General features: G+C 50.7%; 1 protein-coding gene across 2 annotated transcripts; it reads right to left on the bottom strand.

Annotated features, from left to right (window-relative positions):
- Window positions 1-269: 269 nt before the first annotated feature.
- WFDC3 (WAP four-disulfide core domain 3) lies at window positions 270-13389 on the bottom strand. 2 transcript variants are annotated; one of them, XM_032420160.1, is made up of 7 exons: window positions 12953-13389; window positions 11430-11664; window positions 10829-10960; window positions 9945-10091; window positions 2516-2647; window positions 1086-1271; window positions 270-493 (listed from the first exon to the last, which is right to left on the bottom strand). In XM_032420160.1, exons 2-7 carry the CDS (start codon window positions 11506-11508, stop codon window positions 477-479), a joined length of 693 nt encoding a protein of 230 aa, XP_032276051.1. In that variant the 5' UTR covers window positions 11509-11664; window positions 12953-13389; the 3' UTR covers window positions 270-476. The 2 variants fall into 2 exon arrangements, with proteins under 2 accessions (XP_032276051.1, XP_032276052.1); XM_032420161.1 differs by lacking the exon at window positions 12953-13389 and having other exon boundaries at window positions 11430-12005.
- Window positions 13390-13465: the final 76 nt, after the last annotated feature.

Genomic DNA, 13465 nt, shown 5'->3' with positions numbered 1-13465 from the left:
CCTACCCCTGTTCCATCCCCAACTCACATTCTCTGATAAAAGAAAAGTCAGCCGGCCCAAGAAGAGGCCCGAGGGTCCCACCCCTGAGGCTTGAGAGAGACATCTGTGGCAAGTCAGCCTAGGCTGAGCTCCCACCCACCTCCGCCCTCGCCACCAGGGCAGCGCCCACGTTCAGTGTTCTCATTAAGTCCCGTAATCCTGCCGACGTGCTCAGACCCCCTAGCTCTCTCATCCTGGCCCTCAAACAGCACAGACAAGAAGGTCAGCACAGTCTTTATTGGGGAAAAGCAGCGCCACACACCATTGCTCAAACCCACGACTGTTTCCAGTGCTCAGGGCAGCAGCAGGAACAGAAGCAGGGCAGAGAGGGCAACGAGAGCCCCAGGGAGGGTCACAGCCCCAGGACGTGACCCTCTCCTGGCAGCCAGGACAAGCCCCCTGTAGTCACCGAAGCAGCTCAGGACAAATCAGGACAGCTAAGGCACCAGGGTCTCTGCAAAAAGAAGCATCGGGTCACAGCTGTGCCCTCCTGGCTCCAGCTCCCCTCCATCCTAGAGAAGCTCGGCATACACTGCTCCCCAAAGCCTTGGATGGCGCCCTGCTTCCCAGACACTCCAGTCCAAACTGGCAGTGAAGACCCTACTCACTCAGCTGTCAACCTTCTGTCTCCGAGCACCGAAACAGCCCACCCTCACCTGACCCCCACCTGGCTCCCCAAATGCATCACCGGCATTCCACCCTTTGCGCCTTTACTAACCACCAGACCCCCACCCCCACCCCCGTCCAGCATGTTCTCCGTGCTTTCCTCCCTTTGTCACATCCTGCCTAGCCTTCAGGGCCCAGATCTAATCCTACTTTGGGCAGAAAGATCTTCCCAAGGAGCCACGCCTACTCTGAGAGCCTAAAAGCCCATGCGGTCTACAAAAAGGGTTCTCATCTGGGGCATAGGATCTTTTTCTCCCACTCGACTCTCCAGGGCAAGAACTTTGTCTCGACCCTCTGAAGTCCCCTACCCAGCACCTAAGCCAGTGGTCTACACACAGCAGCTAAGTGCGCTCTTATCAGTGATGCTGGACCTGACTCACCTAAGGCAGAATCAGAGCGGAGGGTCCAGTTGGGGTTTGTGGCCAGTTCTGGTGGCTGAACAGGCGGGACACAGAAGCGGCCACAGCCTGACTTGCAGCACTTTTCCCCGGCCTGGCAGTTCTCATCCATCATGCAGGTGACAATGCACAGGCCCACCAAAATGTGTGGACAATCACCAGCCCGCCCTGCAGGATAAACAGGCACAGGTAAAGAGACTCAGAGGCTCCAGAGGAATCCATCCCTGACTGTAACTAGATCTTAACCAAAGATCTGCCTGGGAAATCTGGGAGCTAGAGCCTCTGAGAATCGGTGGGGCCCCAAGAGAGCATCGGGATCAACAGTTTTCAAATGGCATCCCACAGAGTTCCCTGGAGGTCCCTTGGTTTGATACTTCTGTCGGTGGGCCTGGGTGGAGTGCCAAGGAGCCCCCCACTGCCTCCCCCAAGGCTGGGCCTCCCAGTGTCCCTTCCTCAGGGAGGCCTCCTCTGCCACCCCAGACAAGGTTCGGCACCCTGCTTTGTGCTCCTCTCATCAGAATTCATTACAATTCCTGATCTGTCTACCTTCCCTGAGAAGCTAATAAGGACAAGAATCTGTCTTCAGAACCTTGAACTGCCTGGGAATCTACATGCTGTCTAAAAACAACACCTGAGCCAGTGCTTCTGAAGTGGAGTTCCACAGTGCCTGGTACAAAAGGAGCATTCAAAACTAGGGATTTGTTTAGGGGCGCCTGGGTGGCTCAGTCGTTGAGCGTCTGCCTTCGGCTCAGGTCATGATCCCAGACTCCTGGGATCGAGCCCCGCATCGGGCTCCCTGCTCTGCGGGGGGGCCTGTTTCTCCCTCTCCCACTCCCCCTGCTTGTGTTCCCTCTCTCGCTGTGTCTCTCTCTGTCAAATAAATGAATAAAATCTTTAAAAAAAAAAGAAAGAAAGAAAGAAAAAGAAAGTCCTTGGTCTAGATACCATTAAAAAAAAAAATAGGGATGTTTAAAAAATATATATTGAAACTAAAGAAATCAAATCAGGAATGCTTTTATCTGTTGTGGATATGTTGCTAAGAATCTGGTCAGAAAACCATGATCTTGGGCAATTCCCTCACTTTACAGACGAAGAAACTGGCTCAGGACGAGTCTGCTTCCCCGAGGTCACAGAGCCAGTCAGCAGCAGAACCAAGACCGCAAGCCAAGCTACCTGTCTTCCAGACTCGGGACTTTTCCTACTAACCCACACTGCCTTCCCCTAGCTCTTTCGACGCCAGCATGGGCCCCCGGGCCCCAGGAGGAGGGGTGGCTTTGGGTTGGGGGCTAGGCGGACAGGAGGGATGAGAACTCTGACTCCCCCCAGGAAGGGAAAGACAAGGAGGTCACAGATGGCTCCCGCCCCAACCGACCCTGGAACTCAAGGATTCCTTCCCCCAGGGGCCAACATACCTCCCTTGATGTCTCCACGGCACGAGTGGCCGCAGCCACTGCTGCAGCATTTATGCCCCTGGGGACAGGACTCGTCCCTGTCACACAGCTCCTCGCACGGAAGGGGGTCGGCAGGACATTCGCCACCAGACTCTGTCATAGAATCAGAGCATGGGGCCCAGAGGTGTTCAGGCCCAGTGTTTCCAGTTACTTTCACTGTGACTCTTGAGTGCAAAATTTTATTTTTCATTGCGTATGTTAATCCATACGCATGCTTAAAATGTAGGTATTTATGTATATATACTTTACAGTCTTTCTATTTCTTTTTTTTTTTTTTTTTTAAATGCTGTTCATCAACTATTAAACTGATCTCAAGACTCATAGTCTGGAAAACACTGTTGAGGTCTAACCCACTGTGGCAAACAGACTTATTGCCAGCCCCATATTCACTCTCCCTCCCTCCTTCCTGTGGCAGACACCTATGGTCGTGGCCCCCCGTGAACCACACCTCCCATATTGTCTCTGGGCTGGACTGTGTGACTTGCTTTGACCAACAGGACACCAGCAAGTGTGATGTGAGCAGAGGCTTGGTAAGCACTTGCATATTGGGACTGGTCCTCTTAAAACACCCCCACCTTGGAAACCAGCCGCTACGCCGAGAAGCAGCCTGGGCTCAACTACAGGATGATGAGATGCCCCAAAGAGAGAGAAGCTGGATGAAGAGAAGCATCCTGCCTGGTCCAGCCACCGCTGAGCTCCCCGCTGAGCTCCCAGCTGCACGCAGCTGCGTAAGTGACCTAGCTTCGGCATATGTGGGCCTAAGAACTGCCCAGCTGAGCCCGGCCAACCCAAACAGCTGTGGGAAAGAGGCAACTGTTGTTATTTTGAGCCACTAAGTTTGGGAAGTATTTGTAATGCAGCCATGGATAACTGAAACACTTGCCAGTAAAACCACAGGTGTGTTAGGAGAGGCAGGGAGCCCAGCCAGCTACAATGATTTGCTTCCCCAATTACCCTGTAGCTCGGAGTGGGCCACAAGCTAAGACATCAGCTGGGAAAACTTTTGCATTCCTGATCCAGGTAATGCACCTTTCAGACTGCCCCCGGCTTCTCTTTCTTCCAGTGCAAAGACAGATGTAACACAGGGAGGTACAGCTGTCTTCTTTCAACCACAAGGCAACGAGTATGAGGACGAAGCCAAGGAATGTGAAGGAGAAGGGAAAAAAAAAAATAACCTCATCCTTATTAGCATCGTGGAGCCACCACCCCAGCCCTGGTCTCTACTTCAGGACTTCTTGTTACGTGAGAAAAACAAACTTGTATTTGGTTAATTTTCTGCTGCATACAGCCAAGCACATCCACGACGTGGCCCTTCACCACCCCTCTGAAGATAACAACGCTCAGAGAAGAGAAGGGGTTTGCCCAGAACCACAGAGTGAGTCAGCGGCAAAGCAGGACAAAACTCAGCCTCTTGGTTTGGAAGCACTCCTTCCACTACGCCATCCGTAAAACACGCAGGCCCTGGGCCAGGTCCTCGGGGGCAGGCACACCCCAAGAAGCCACATCCAAACCAAACCGACTCGCCATGACTAATTCATCTCAGTGTTTATTTCAGGTTCTTTAGGTGGAGAGAAGAAGTGACAGGCTATTAAAAGCATTGTAGAAAACTGAAGCAGGACTGGCCCAGTGCCTCTGAGTTGGGACACGGAAGTAAAATTGCCTGTGGCTGGCTCGGGGAAGTCTGCCATGATGGAAAAAAGCAAGCATTGGCCTCCAAGGAGGCTGCAGCTGAACAATCAGGGCCTAATCACCTGGCATCACAGGGTTTTCCTGAACAGCCCCTATTTCAAAGATTCTCTGCCATTGTCAGATCACATCAAATCTGATTTTTTATCCAGGAAATATGGTCATGCTAACTGCCAGATGTAGCTTTCCACACCTCCCCACCTGCTTGACAAACACTAAAATCTATTTAACAAAGAACAAAGCCTTTCATCCCACAGTTGAGAACGCTGGGCATAAAAACATCTCTCTAGTGGGAAAAACCTACCAATATAACTTCTCATGGGATTATAGGGAGAAGCACCCTTCCCAGATGTCACCATTTTGCTGAGCTTGGCCCTGAAGTGACCAATGCCAGGAGCACTCTGCTACTCTCTGCCCTCATCCCCAGGACTACGCATAGAGACCAAACCTCTACTCTCTTCCAGGCCAGGCTTCCTTGAGGTCCCTGGGGTTTTGTCAAATAGTAGATGCAGTGAAGGGACTCTTGGGGAATAGACTGAAGCCCTGAAGGTCAGAGCACATGCCCTTTGACCAGTGCCCACCATGGCCACCCACTGCATCCCCCATGTGTGATGCCTGAATCCCTGCCAAATAATTCCCTACTCTCCACTTGAACGCTGGACTTCATGACCTCCAAGCCAGACTATGACATCCTTACACTTTTTTCTAAGATTTGTTTATTTATTTATTTGTTTATTTTAGAGAGAGAGAGCACAAGCCAGAGGGAAAGAGAGAATCTCAAGCAGACTCCGTGCTGAGCACAGAGCCTGATGCAGGGCTTGATCTCACAACCCTGAGACCACGACCTGAGCCGAAATCAAGAGTCAAGACACTTGGGGCACCAGGGTGGCTCAGTCGTTAAGTGTTTGCCTTCAGCTCAGGTCATGATCCCAGGGTCCTGGGATCGAGCCCCACATCGGGCTCCCTGCTCGGCAGGAAGCCTGCTTCTCCCTCTCCCACTCCCCTGCTTGTGTTCCCTCTTTCACTGTGTCTCTCTCTGTCAAATAAATAAATAAAAATATTTAAAAAAAAAAAAAGTCAGACACTTAACCGACTGCGCCACCCAGGTGCCCCCATCCTTACACTTTATACTTAACTGAAATCTGGTTGTCAAGAAGTTCTATCCAGGGGCACCTGGGTGGCTCAGTCGTTGAGCGTCTGCCTTCGGCTCAGGTCATGATCCCAGGGTCCTGGGATAGAGCCCCACATCAGGCTCCCTGCTCGGCGAGATGCCTGCTTCTCCCTCTCCCGCTCCCCCTGCTTGTGTTCCCTCTCTCGCTGTCTCTCTCTGTGAAATAAATAAATAAAATCTTAAAAAAAAAAAAAGTTCTATCCATTGGTCCTTGTCCTATGCCCAGAGACCTTGTGAAAACATGGCTAGTGCCATCATCCTAGACAAGGATCTTCTGCCTCCCACTGTCTCAGCTTTCCCAAACTAGGTAAGCTCAGTTCCTCATACCACATGGTTTCCAGGTACCTCACAGTTATCTAACCAGGAATCAGGATGAGAAACAGGAATGAGAGTCAGAATGGGAATGGTCATCCCCACCCTGCAAAAATGCCCCATCCCAAGACCCAAGCTATCACAAAAAAAAAAAAAAAGGAATAAAAAGCTGAAGCCCAGGAAATACTCAGACATGGGCTTTACTGTTGCCCCAGCTCTAACCTTCCCCTATATCTGAGGGAAGGACAGTGGTGCTGGTAGAAAAGTGAAATCTCAGAACTTCTTAAGCCAAGAAGGGCCCTCTGAGCCATCACACCTGCTCCTTTTGCAAACAGACAGCCAGACATCCAGCAAAGGGACAGGATTGGCCTGAGATCAATAGTAGCAGAATTGGGTCCCAAATTCCCAGCTCTGACACTAGGACCAATCATGTGGTCCTTTAAGCCGTATCATTATGATTCCCTCCAGGATTACCCAAGAACAAGAGCTGGGACTCACGCATGCACGGGGAGCCTGGGTGGCTCCCTGCTCAGCAGGGAGTCTGCTTCTCCCTCTCCCTCTGCCCCTCCCCCTGCTCCTTCTCTCTCTCTCAAATAAATAAATAAAATCTTTACTTTAAAAAGTCTAATAAAGAAACCTTAAAAAAAATTTTTTTTAAATAATAAAGTAAAATGGAAACCAGACTGGGCCTCTCCTCCCTGCTTTTATAAGCCCTGCAAAGGCTTCCCAGTGCTCTTAGAACAAAGCCTTAGACAGAGGCCCTGGAGACTCACCCCAAATCTGGACTCTCCCTAACTGGAGCCATCTTCCTTCTCCTTCTCTTTTCTCCAACCCCACTGACCTCCTTTCACTTCCTTGAAACAGTAAGCTCGTGCCTACTCCCGGCCTTGGCCCGTGCAGTTCCCCCTTCCTGGCACCCCACGGCCAGCACCCTCTCATCCTCCAGGTTGAAAGGACACCTCCTCCATAGCTCGCTTTGATGCCCCTTCACAGCCCTCATCACAATCGGTGCCCAGTAGTTAGAAGCACAGCTGCCTCGCTCACCACGAGATGTACAGATGCCAGCCAGGCCGACACTCGATACGGAGTGAGTGAGTGGGTAAGTGAGGGAGTGGACAGAAAGGTCAGACTTGGGATGGCGGGGAGGGAACCTGAACAGAGAGGTGCTGGGCATCACAGCATGAGCTGTTGAGCGTTACTTGGCAGGTTTTCTATAGGCCTTTTATTTTTATTTATTTATTTATTTATTTTTATTATGTTATGTTAATCACCATACAGTGCATCATTAGTTTTTGATGTAGTGATCCACGATTCATTGTTTTCGTACAACACCCAGTGCTCCATGCAGTTCGTGCCCTCCTTAATACCCATCACCGGGCTAACCCATCCCCAACTCCGCTCCCCTCTATAGGATTTTTAAATACATTTCTTCCAAAGTATATGATACAGACTGAATGTTTGTGTTCCCCCAATGTGATGGACTTAGGAGATGGGGGCTTCGGGAGGTGATCAGGTCATGAGAGGGGTGCCCCCATGAAGGGGACGATGCCCGTATTGCCCCCTTCCACCGTATGAGGTCCCGGTGAAGACGTGGTAGCCTATGAACCAGGAAGCTGGCTCTCACCAGACACTGAAGATGCCGGCACCTTAATCTTGGACTTCTCAGCCTCCAGAATTGTAAGAAATAAACTTCTGTTATTTATAAGCCAGCCAGTCTGCGGTATCCTGTTCTAACAGCCCAAAGGTCATTATCACTCTTTGAGGTAAATATGCTTATCTCCACTTTACAGAGACAAAGGTGAGGTTCAGAGAGGCCACGCAGCAAGCAGAGAAGCCAGAACTGTCTCACGGGAGCAGGGCCCAATGTCTGCCCTGAGCCCTCGGGTGGCCTGACTGTCCCTCCACCTTACCAGACAGACCAGCACTGGCTCTGGTAAACCTCTGGCAATGGCAGGACTGAGGGAAAGCAGGGACTGTGCAGAGCCCAGGACGCACAGCTTCCTGTGATAGCGAGGGTAGCAACCAGTCTCACTGAGCGGCCCAGCCCAGGACCGGAGCCACAGAAAAGTCATTAACTACTAACACCACAGCCAGTACTGCCTCCCGCCAGACGAGGACCCCCACTCAGCCAGTAAGTACACTCCGGGAGATCTGCAGGGAGGTCACTCTGGCAGGCTGCCTGGCTCCAAGGGACAAGGAAGCCCCATCCGGCCCGGCCAGGGCCCAGGGTCACTCACCAAGGGTCTGGCCTGCGTGCCGGCCTCTCCCTCAGCCCCTGTCACTCGGCTATCAGCTTCACACACTGGAAGACTGTGCTGGGCCCTCCAGGCTGGCGGTGAGTGACCGGCCTGACACAGGTTCCCAGGCTCTGGTTCCAAAACTGGGCCGCAGGAGTCCTGGCAAGGAGTACAACCTTCTATTCTCCCTTATGGGCAGGGCGCCCAAGAGAGCTGCTGAAACCAGACACAGACAGCCGCACGGGGCTCAGGGGAGGGGCCCGCTACCTGGGGAGGTTCAGCCGGAAGGAAAGAGGTGGTCACACGCTGTGGAGTTCCAGGGTCTCCGAGAGGAAGAGGTCAGGGGAGGAGAAAGCAATCCTGGTTCTTGACCAAAGGGGCTGGTTAGCAACCGCACTCCTCATGAAGCCCACCTTAGCAGGCAACAGGAAGGAAGCTAATGTCTACTGAGGGCCAAACGCTTCACATACTTTGACTCTCTACAACAACTTCCAAGGCTTATTCTTTCCATTTTACAGAGGAGGGAAATGTGGCTCAGGGAAGCAGAAGACACGTGATCAGGGACCTGCTGGCCAGTAACTGGTGAGCCTCAGGCTTGAACCCAGCTCTCTGATGACCAAAACCTAGGCTTTTCTGCTGGAATAGCTGCCACGTGCACTCAAGAGGATGGTCCCAGTCTCTTTAGAAAACATAATGGAAGGCGTGCTGTAAGACCCCATTTAACGCAGTGAAGAAAAAAATAAAACTTAGGCATTGACTTATCAAGAAGTATTTTAAAGGGGCGCCTGGGTGGCTCAGTCGTTAAGCGTCTGCCTTCAGCTCAGGTCATGATCCCAGGGTACTGAGATCGAGCCCCGCGTCGGGCTCCCTGCTTGGCGGGAAGCCTGCTTCTCCCTCTCCCACTCCCCCTGCCTGTGTTCCTTCTCTCGCTGTGTCTCTCTCTGTCAAATAAATAAAATCTTAAAAAAAAAAAAAAGAAGTATTTTAAAACTATAAAACACCCTGAAATAAACCAAATGCACTTGGACAATGGGAAGACATAAAGATTCAACATAAAAATGTCAGTTGTCCCTAACTTAATTTTTTTAAGATTTTATTTATTTATTTATTTATTTTTTAATTTATTTATTTGACAGAGAGAGAGATAGTGAGAGAGGGAACACAAGCCGGGGGAGTGGGAGAGGGAGAAGCAGGCTTCCCGCGGAGCAGGGAGCCCGATGCGGGCCTCGATCCTAGGACCCCGGGATCATGACCTGAGCCGAAGGCAGACGCTTAACGACTGAGCCACCCAGGCACCCAAGATTTTATTTATTAATTTGAGAGAGAAAGAGACCAAGAGTGGGGGAAGGGGCAGAGGGAGAGGGAGAAGCAGACTCCCCACTGAGCAGGGAGCCTGATGACACAGGGTTTGATCCCAGGACCCTGGGATCATGACCTGAGCTGAAGGCGGACGCTTAACCGACTAAGCCACCCAGGTGCCCCCCTGAAATTAATGTATACATCTAACATCTCTCCAATAAAAGCAGCCTCCATATTTTCAGGGAGTGGGATCGTGAGAAACAATATGATAATAAAATATATTTGCAAGCACAAACAAGCAAAATTAACCATAAAAATCTGGAAACAAGAGAGAAATGAGAAGGAGTGAGCCACGGGAGATACATCATCAATTTCTAACACTTTTTGGCAAGGCCTTTCAGGGACCGGGGGAGGCGGCAAGCACTAGAGCAGAAAATTCTGCAAGCCACGATCTCTCTCCTGGCAGCCTCCTCTGCCTGCCTGGATCACATGCCACGCAGATCATTCTGGCTGGAGTACCCGTTCTCTATCTTTCTTTTTTAGAAAAGTTCTCAGAATTTGACAGGCACTTAATTTTTGTTGTTCAAAGGAAAGAAAAGCCAACAATAGGATGGCGCAGGCTTATCTGAGAAAGAAGCAGGCAGGCCCAAGAGCCCATGGGCCCCCCAAGGGCAGTGTTTCTTACCCAGCTTTGGTTTAGAGACTGGGACCACACAGTGCTTGTTGCAGCCAAACGTGCAGCATTTCTTTGTACCTGGACAAGTCTCATCAGTGATGCACCTTTGGAAGCAGGACTGTTTCCGAACAGCCCTGGGACAATCTCCTTTCCTCCCTGTAGCAAAAAAGGGAGACAACCACAAAAAAAAAAAAGAAAAAAGAGAGAGAGAGAGAGAGAGAGAGAGAGAGATAGTAGTGCCACCTGGTGGCACCCACAGGTGTAGCAAAAGGGAAAATCAAAGGAAGGAAGCCCTGAGCTTCTTTAGGACTCTCAACCCTGAAAGGAAAAAAAAAAAAAGGACTCTCAACCCTGGCGCTAAAGCAGAGACAGTAACAATGATAAGAGCTCACATTTACTGTCACATTTACTGAGTTCACCTTGTGCCAGGAACCTCTCATTTGATCCTCACAACAATCCCAAGAGGTACAAACCATTATCTCCATTTAACAGGTGAGGAAATGGAGGCTTAAAAGCTTAACCCTTAAAAAGAGCTGCTTACGGCTTATTTGCAGCATGAAAAGTCTGCTTGGCTCGGGGTCTACTCTTTTGATCACTACCTCTAACAGGCTTCCCCTCACAACTTGGCCCTCCAGCCTTCACTTGGCCACACAGCCTATGAGCCCGGAGTGCATATAAAAAGCAGAGATCATCAGTTGTGGGTTCTTTCCTGATAGAAGACAAAGCACTGGGGACTGAGTGATTAAAGAAGAAACCCCCAAAGCGGGAAGAGGTGCTGCGGGCAAGCTAGATTTCCAGAGCCCATCTTGGAGGGAGGAGGCTCTCTGGGTCTTTCTAGCCCAGAGGCAAGGTCAGAGAGCACACCTGGGATTTTGCCCCTCCAGCCAACATACCTTCTGGAAGGTCTCCTCGGCAGACCCGACCGCAGCCCATGCTGCAGCACTTCTGCCTGGCCGGACACGACTCATCCCCCTGGCACAGCTCTCTGCACGGGTTCTTATCAGGAGGGCATTCTCCTGCTTTCACTGCAAAAGATATCCCACGAGGTTGGGGTGACTGGCTAAGCCTCAAGAAATGGGAAATGGAAGCTGAGCATACTTCAAGGATGTTCAGCCTCTGCCAACATTCCTATCCAAAATAGCTCTGCAACCACTGTCCCCTCCCCCCACACAACCCCTGAAACTCGCCCACCACTACCGGATGTCCAGCCACTTTGCGGATAAAGAGAGGGAAAGGTTGGGGTGATCCTGTTCACATTTAAGGAGCTCTAGGGAAACGCTAGAACCTCTAATAAGCCAGACTGGAAGTCCTACCTCCTTGTCCAGAGAGGGAAAAGAAAGCCAGGAAGACCTACCCCGGCTGGCCTGAGAATCTACGCATCTAGTCCTGTCCTACAGAGATGACCATTCTCCACAAATGAGGACTCTCGCTCCAGGAAGAGGTAGGGGATGACTTCTTAGTCACTTTCTGTTGGGATCCCAAATAATAGCTCACCATGCTCTCCTGCAGCCACCCAGGATGTCAGGGACCCAAGAGCAAGAAGTGCCTTCAGGAGGAAGAGGCAGCTCAGCATGACGATGGCGCCGAGAGTTGAGATGAGCGCTCAGTCCAGGCCAGAGGTGTACACCTTGCCCAGAGCATCAACCAAGGGAAGGGCAGGACTAGGAGACTGGCCTAAACCCAGCCCCAAAGTCTTCCCTTTCGCAATATTCCCCAAGGATGTCTTCTCCTGACAAGAAGAAAAGTGACTGGTTGCTGGTATGTGGGAAAATTCCTGGCACTCCCAAAGAGCACACGTGATGATGATCATCAGACTCTGTAATGCAATATACACAACACCCCTGGGCAATGAGGAGGAACCTGGTCGGTAGCCGCGGAAATGGAGGGATGGCCACTGGACACAGGATCAAAAGGAGCCCTAAAGGACTTTGGAAGGACACAGCTGCAGTCAAAGTGACAGAGGGAAGGACCAGAGACACAACTTAATAATAACCAAAGCTAATAAAATGCAGTGTGGCTCCTGTTCATGCTAGCAACCTAGAAAACAGAGAATGGAGCAGACTACTTAGAAACCATCAAAAAACTACAATAAAACCATACTTGAGTTTGTTCAGAACTAATACAAATGCACCAAGCACCTACATCTTGGTCTGTCTAGCTCATACAGGCCATTTTTGGATTGTGTGAAGGCTAGTTGACAGAATCCAAAAGAAGTGGCTACGACTCAAGTAGTCTAGACCATCTATACTCCCTTTCTTCATCTCCTCTTCCTCTATTTCGTTTTACTTTTATCTGTTCTGCTTATGACTTTGGTCAGACATGATATTTAATGGTATCCACTGAGACTGCTTAGCCCAGTAAGATTAAAGAGTAAAGTAAAAAATCTCCTTAATAGAGCCAAAGAGTTTGGTGCCAAAGAGTTGCCTTATTATTTTAAGGCTGATACTGGAGCATGGAAGTAATTAACACTTGTTGACGACTTAACATGTGCTTTATATGTATTATTTATTTTAAAACTCACAATAATCTTGCAGAGGTAATAAAACTGGTTCAGGGGGGTTGAGAAAGAATGCCCAAAGTCATAAAGCTAGTAAGTGGTGGTTACTGAAATTTAATAATAGTAACGACAGATAGCATTGCTTGAGTGTTTACTTGCTCCACAGTTCTAAGTGCTTAACATGAATTAACTCACTTAATCCTCACTGCAACCCTATGAATTAGGTACTATTATCCCCGCTCTACAGATGGGGAAACTGAGGCACAGAAAGAAACGCGGGTCACACAGTTAGGAGGTGGTAGACCAAAGGCAGGCAGCCCAATTCAATAGTCAAGTTCTTAATCACCGTATCATCCTGGATTTGAACTCAGATCTTTCTACATGAAAAACTTGTACTTTTTACTATCCCATATTGTGACCTGATAAAAGTAACATCTTATCTCTAAGCCAGAGCTAAGTGGAGCTCTGGGGAACTCCACAGCTGTTAAACGCCTACATCCCCTCCCCATCCCAGAATCACCTGTCTGAAGAGAGAAGCCCAGCTCCCTGGGGCTTGGGGAGTCCACGGGCCAAGACCCAAACTTCATTATGATGCCTTCAGATGCAAGAGGCAGCCCCTGAGGCCTAAGCCTGGAGGGACCCGGTGGGTGTTTGGGACGGCATGGGTCAGACCCCCCTCTTGTTGGGTTTTCAGGTCCCCGCATTACGCCCACTCTACGGCTTTCAAAGACTGAACTGCAGGCGCCGCTGTGCTCCCCTCCGCACCCAAACCCCAGCCCAGGGAGCCTGCTCCCCTCCTCCTGCCCCGCACTTTTCCACCGGTCTCGGCCCAGCGGAGAGAGCTCATGGACCAAACACCCACAGTCTGCACCCGAGGCGCGGCGCCGCCCCGGACAAAGCCCCGGCCATAGCGCTCACAGCGCCGGCAGGCATCCGGGACCCCAGCGAGACGCGGCCTTGCGGTTCCCATGGAAACTCCGCGGTTCGCCGCGGCGCGCTTCCGGGGCGGCGCGCGGCGCGCTCCAATGACGTC

This window comes from Phoca vitulina, unplaced genomic scaffold (genome assembly GCF_004348235.1).
Source record: "Phoca vitulina isolate PV1807 unplaced genomic scaffold, GSC_HSeal_1.0 scaffold22, whole genome shotgun sequence".
NCBI classification, from domain to species: domain Eukaryota; kingdom Metazoa; phylum Chordata; class Mammalia; order Carnivora; family Phocidae; genus Phoca; species Phoca vitulina.
Note: the sequence above shows the minus strand (reverse complement) of the source record. Positions and strands in the feature narration are given on the sequence as shown.

What these genes read in the sequence shown, in the direction of transcription:
- WFDC3 (XM_032420160.1), bottom strand. Translation starts at nt 11,508, where the DNA reads ATGCTGAGCTGCCTCTTCCTCCTGAAGGCACTTCTTGCTCTTGGGTCC. An exon ending in AGTCTCTAAACCAAAGCTGG is followed by an intron (nt 2,648 to 9,944) that starts GTAAGAAACACT and finishes ATTCTATGACAG; the next exon opens with AGTCTGGTGGCGAATGTCCT. An exon ending in CCGTGGAGACATCAAGGGAG is followed by an intron (nt 1,272 to 2,515) that starts GTATGTTGGCCC and finishes TTTATCCTGCAG; the next exon opens with GGCGGGCTGGTGATTGTCCA.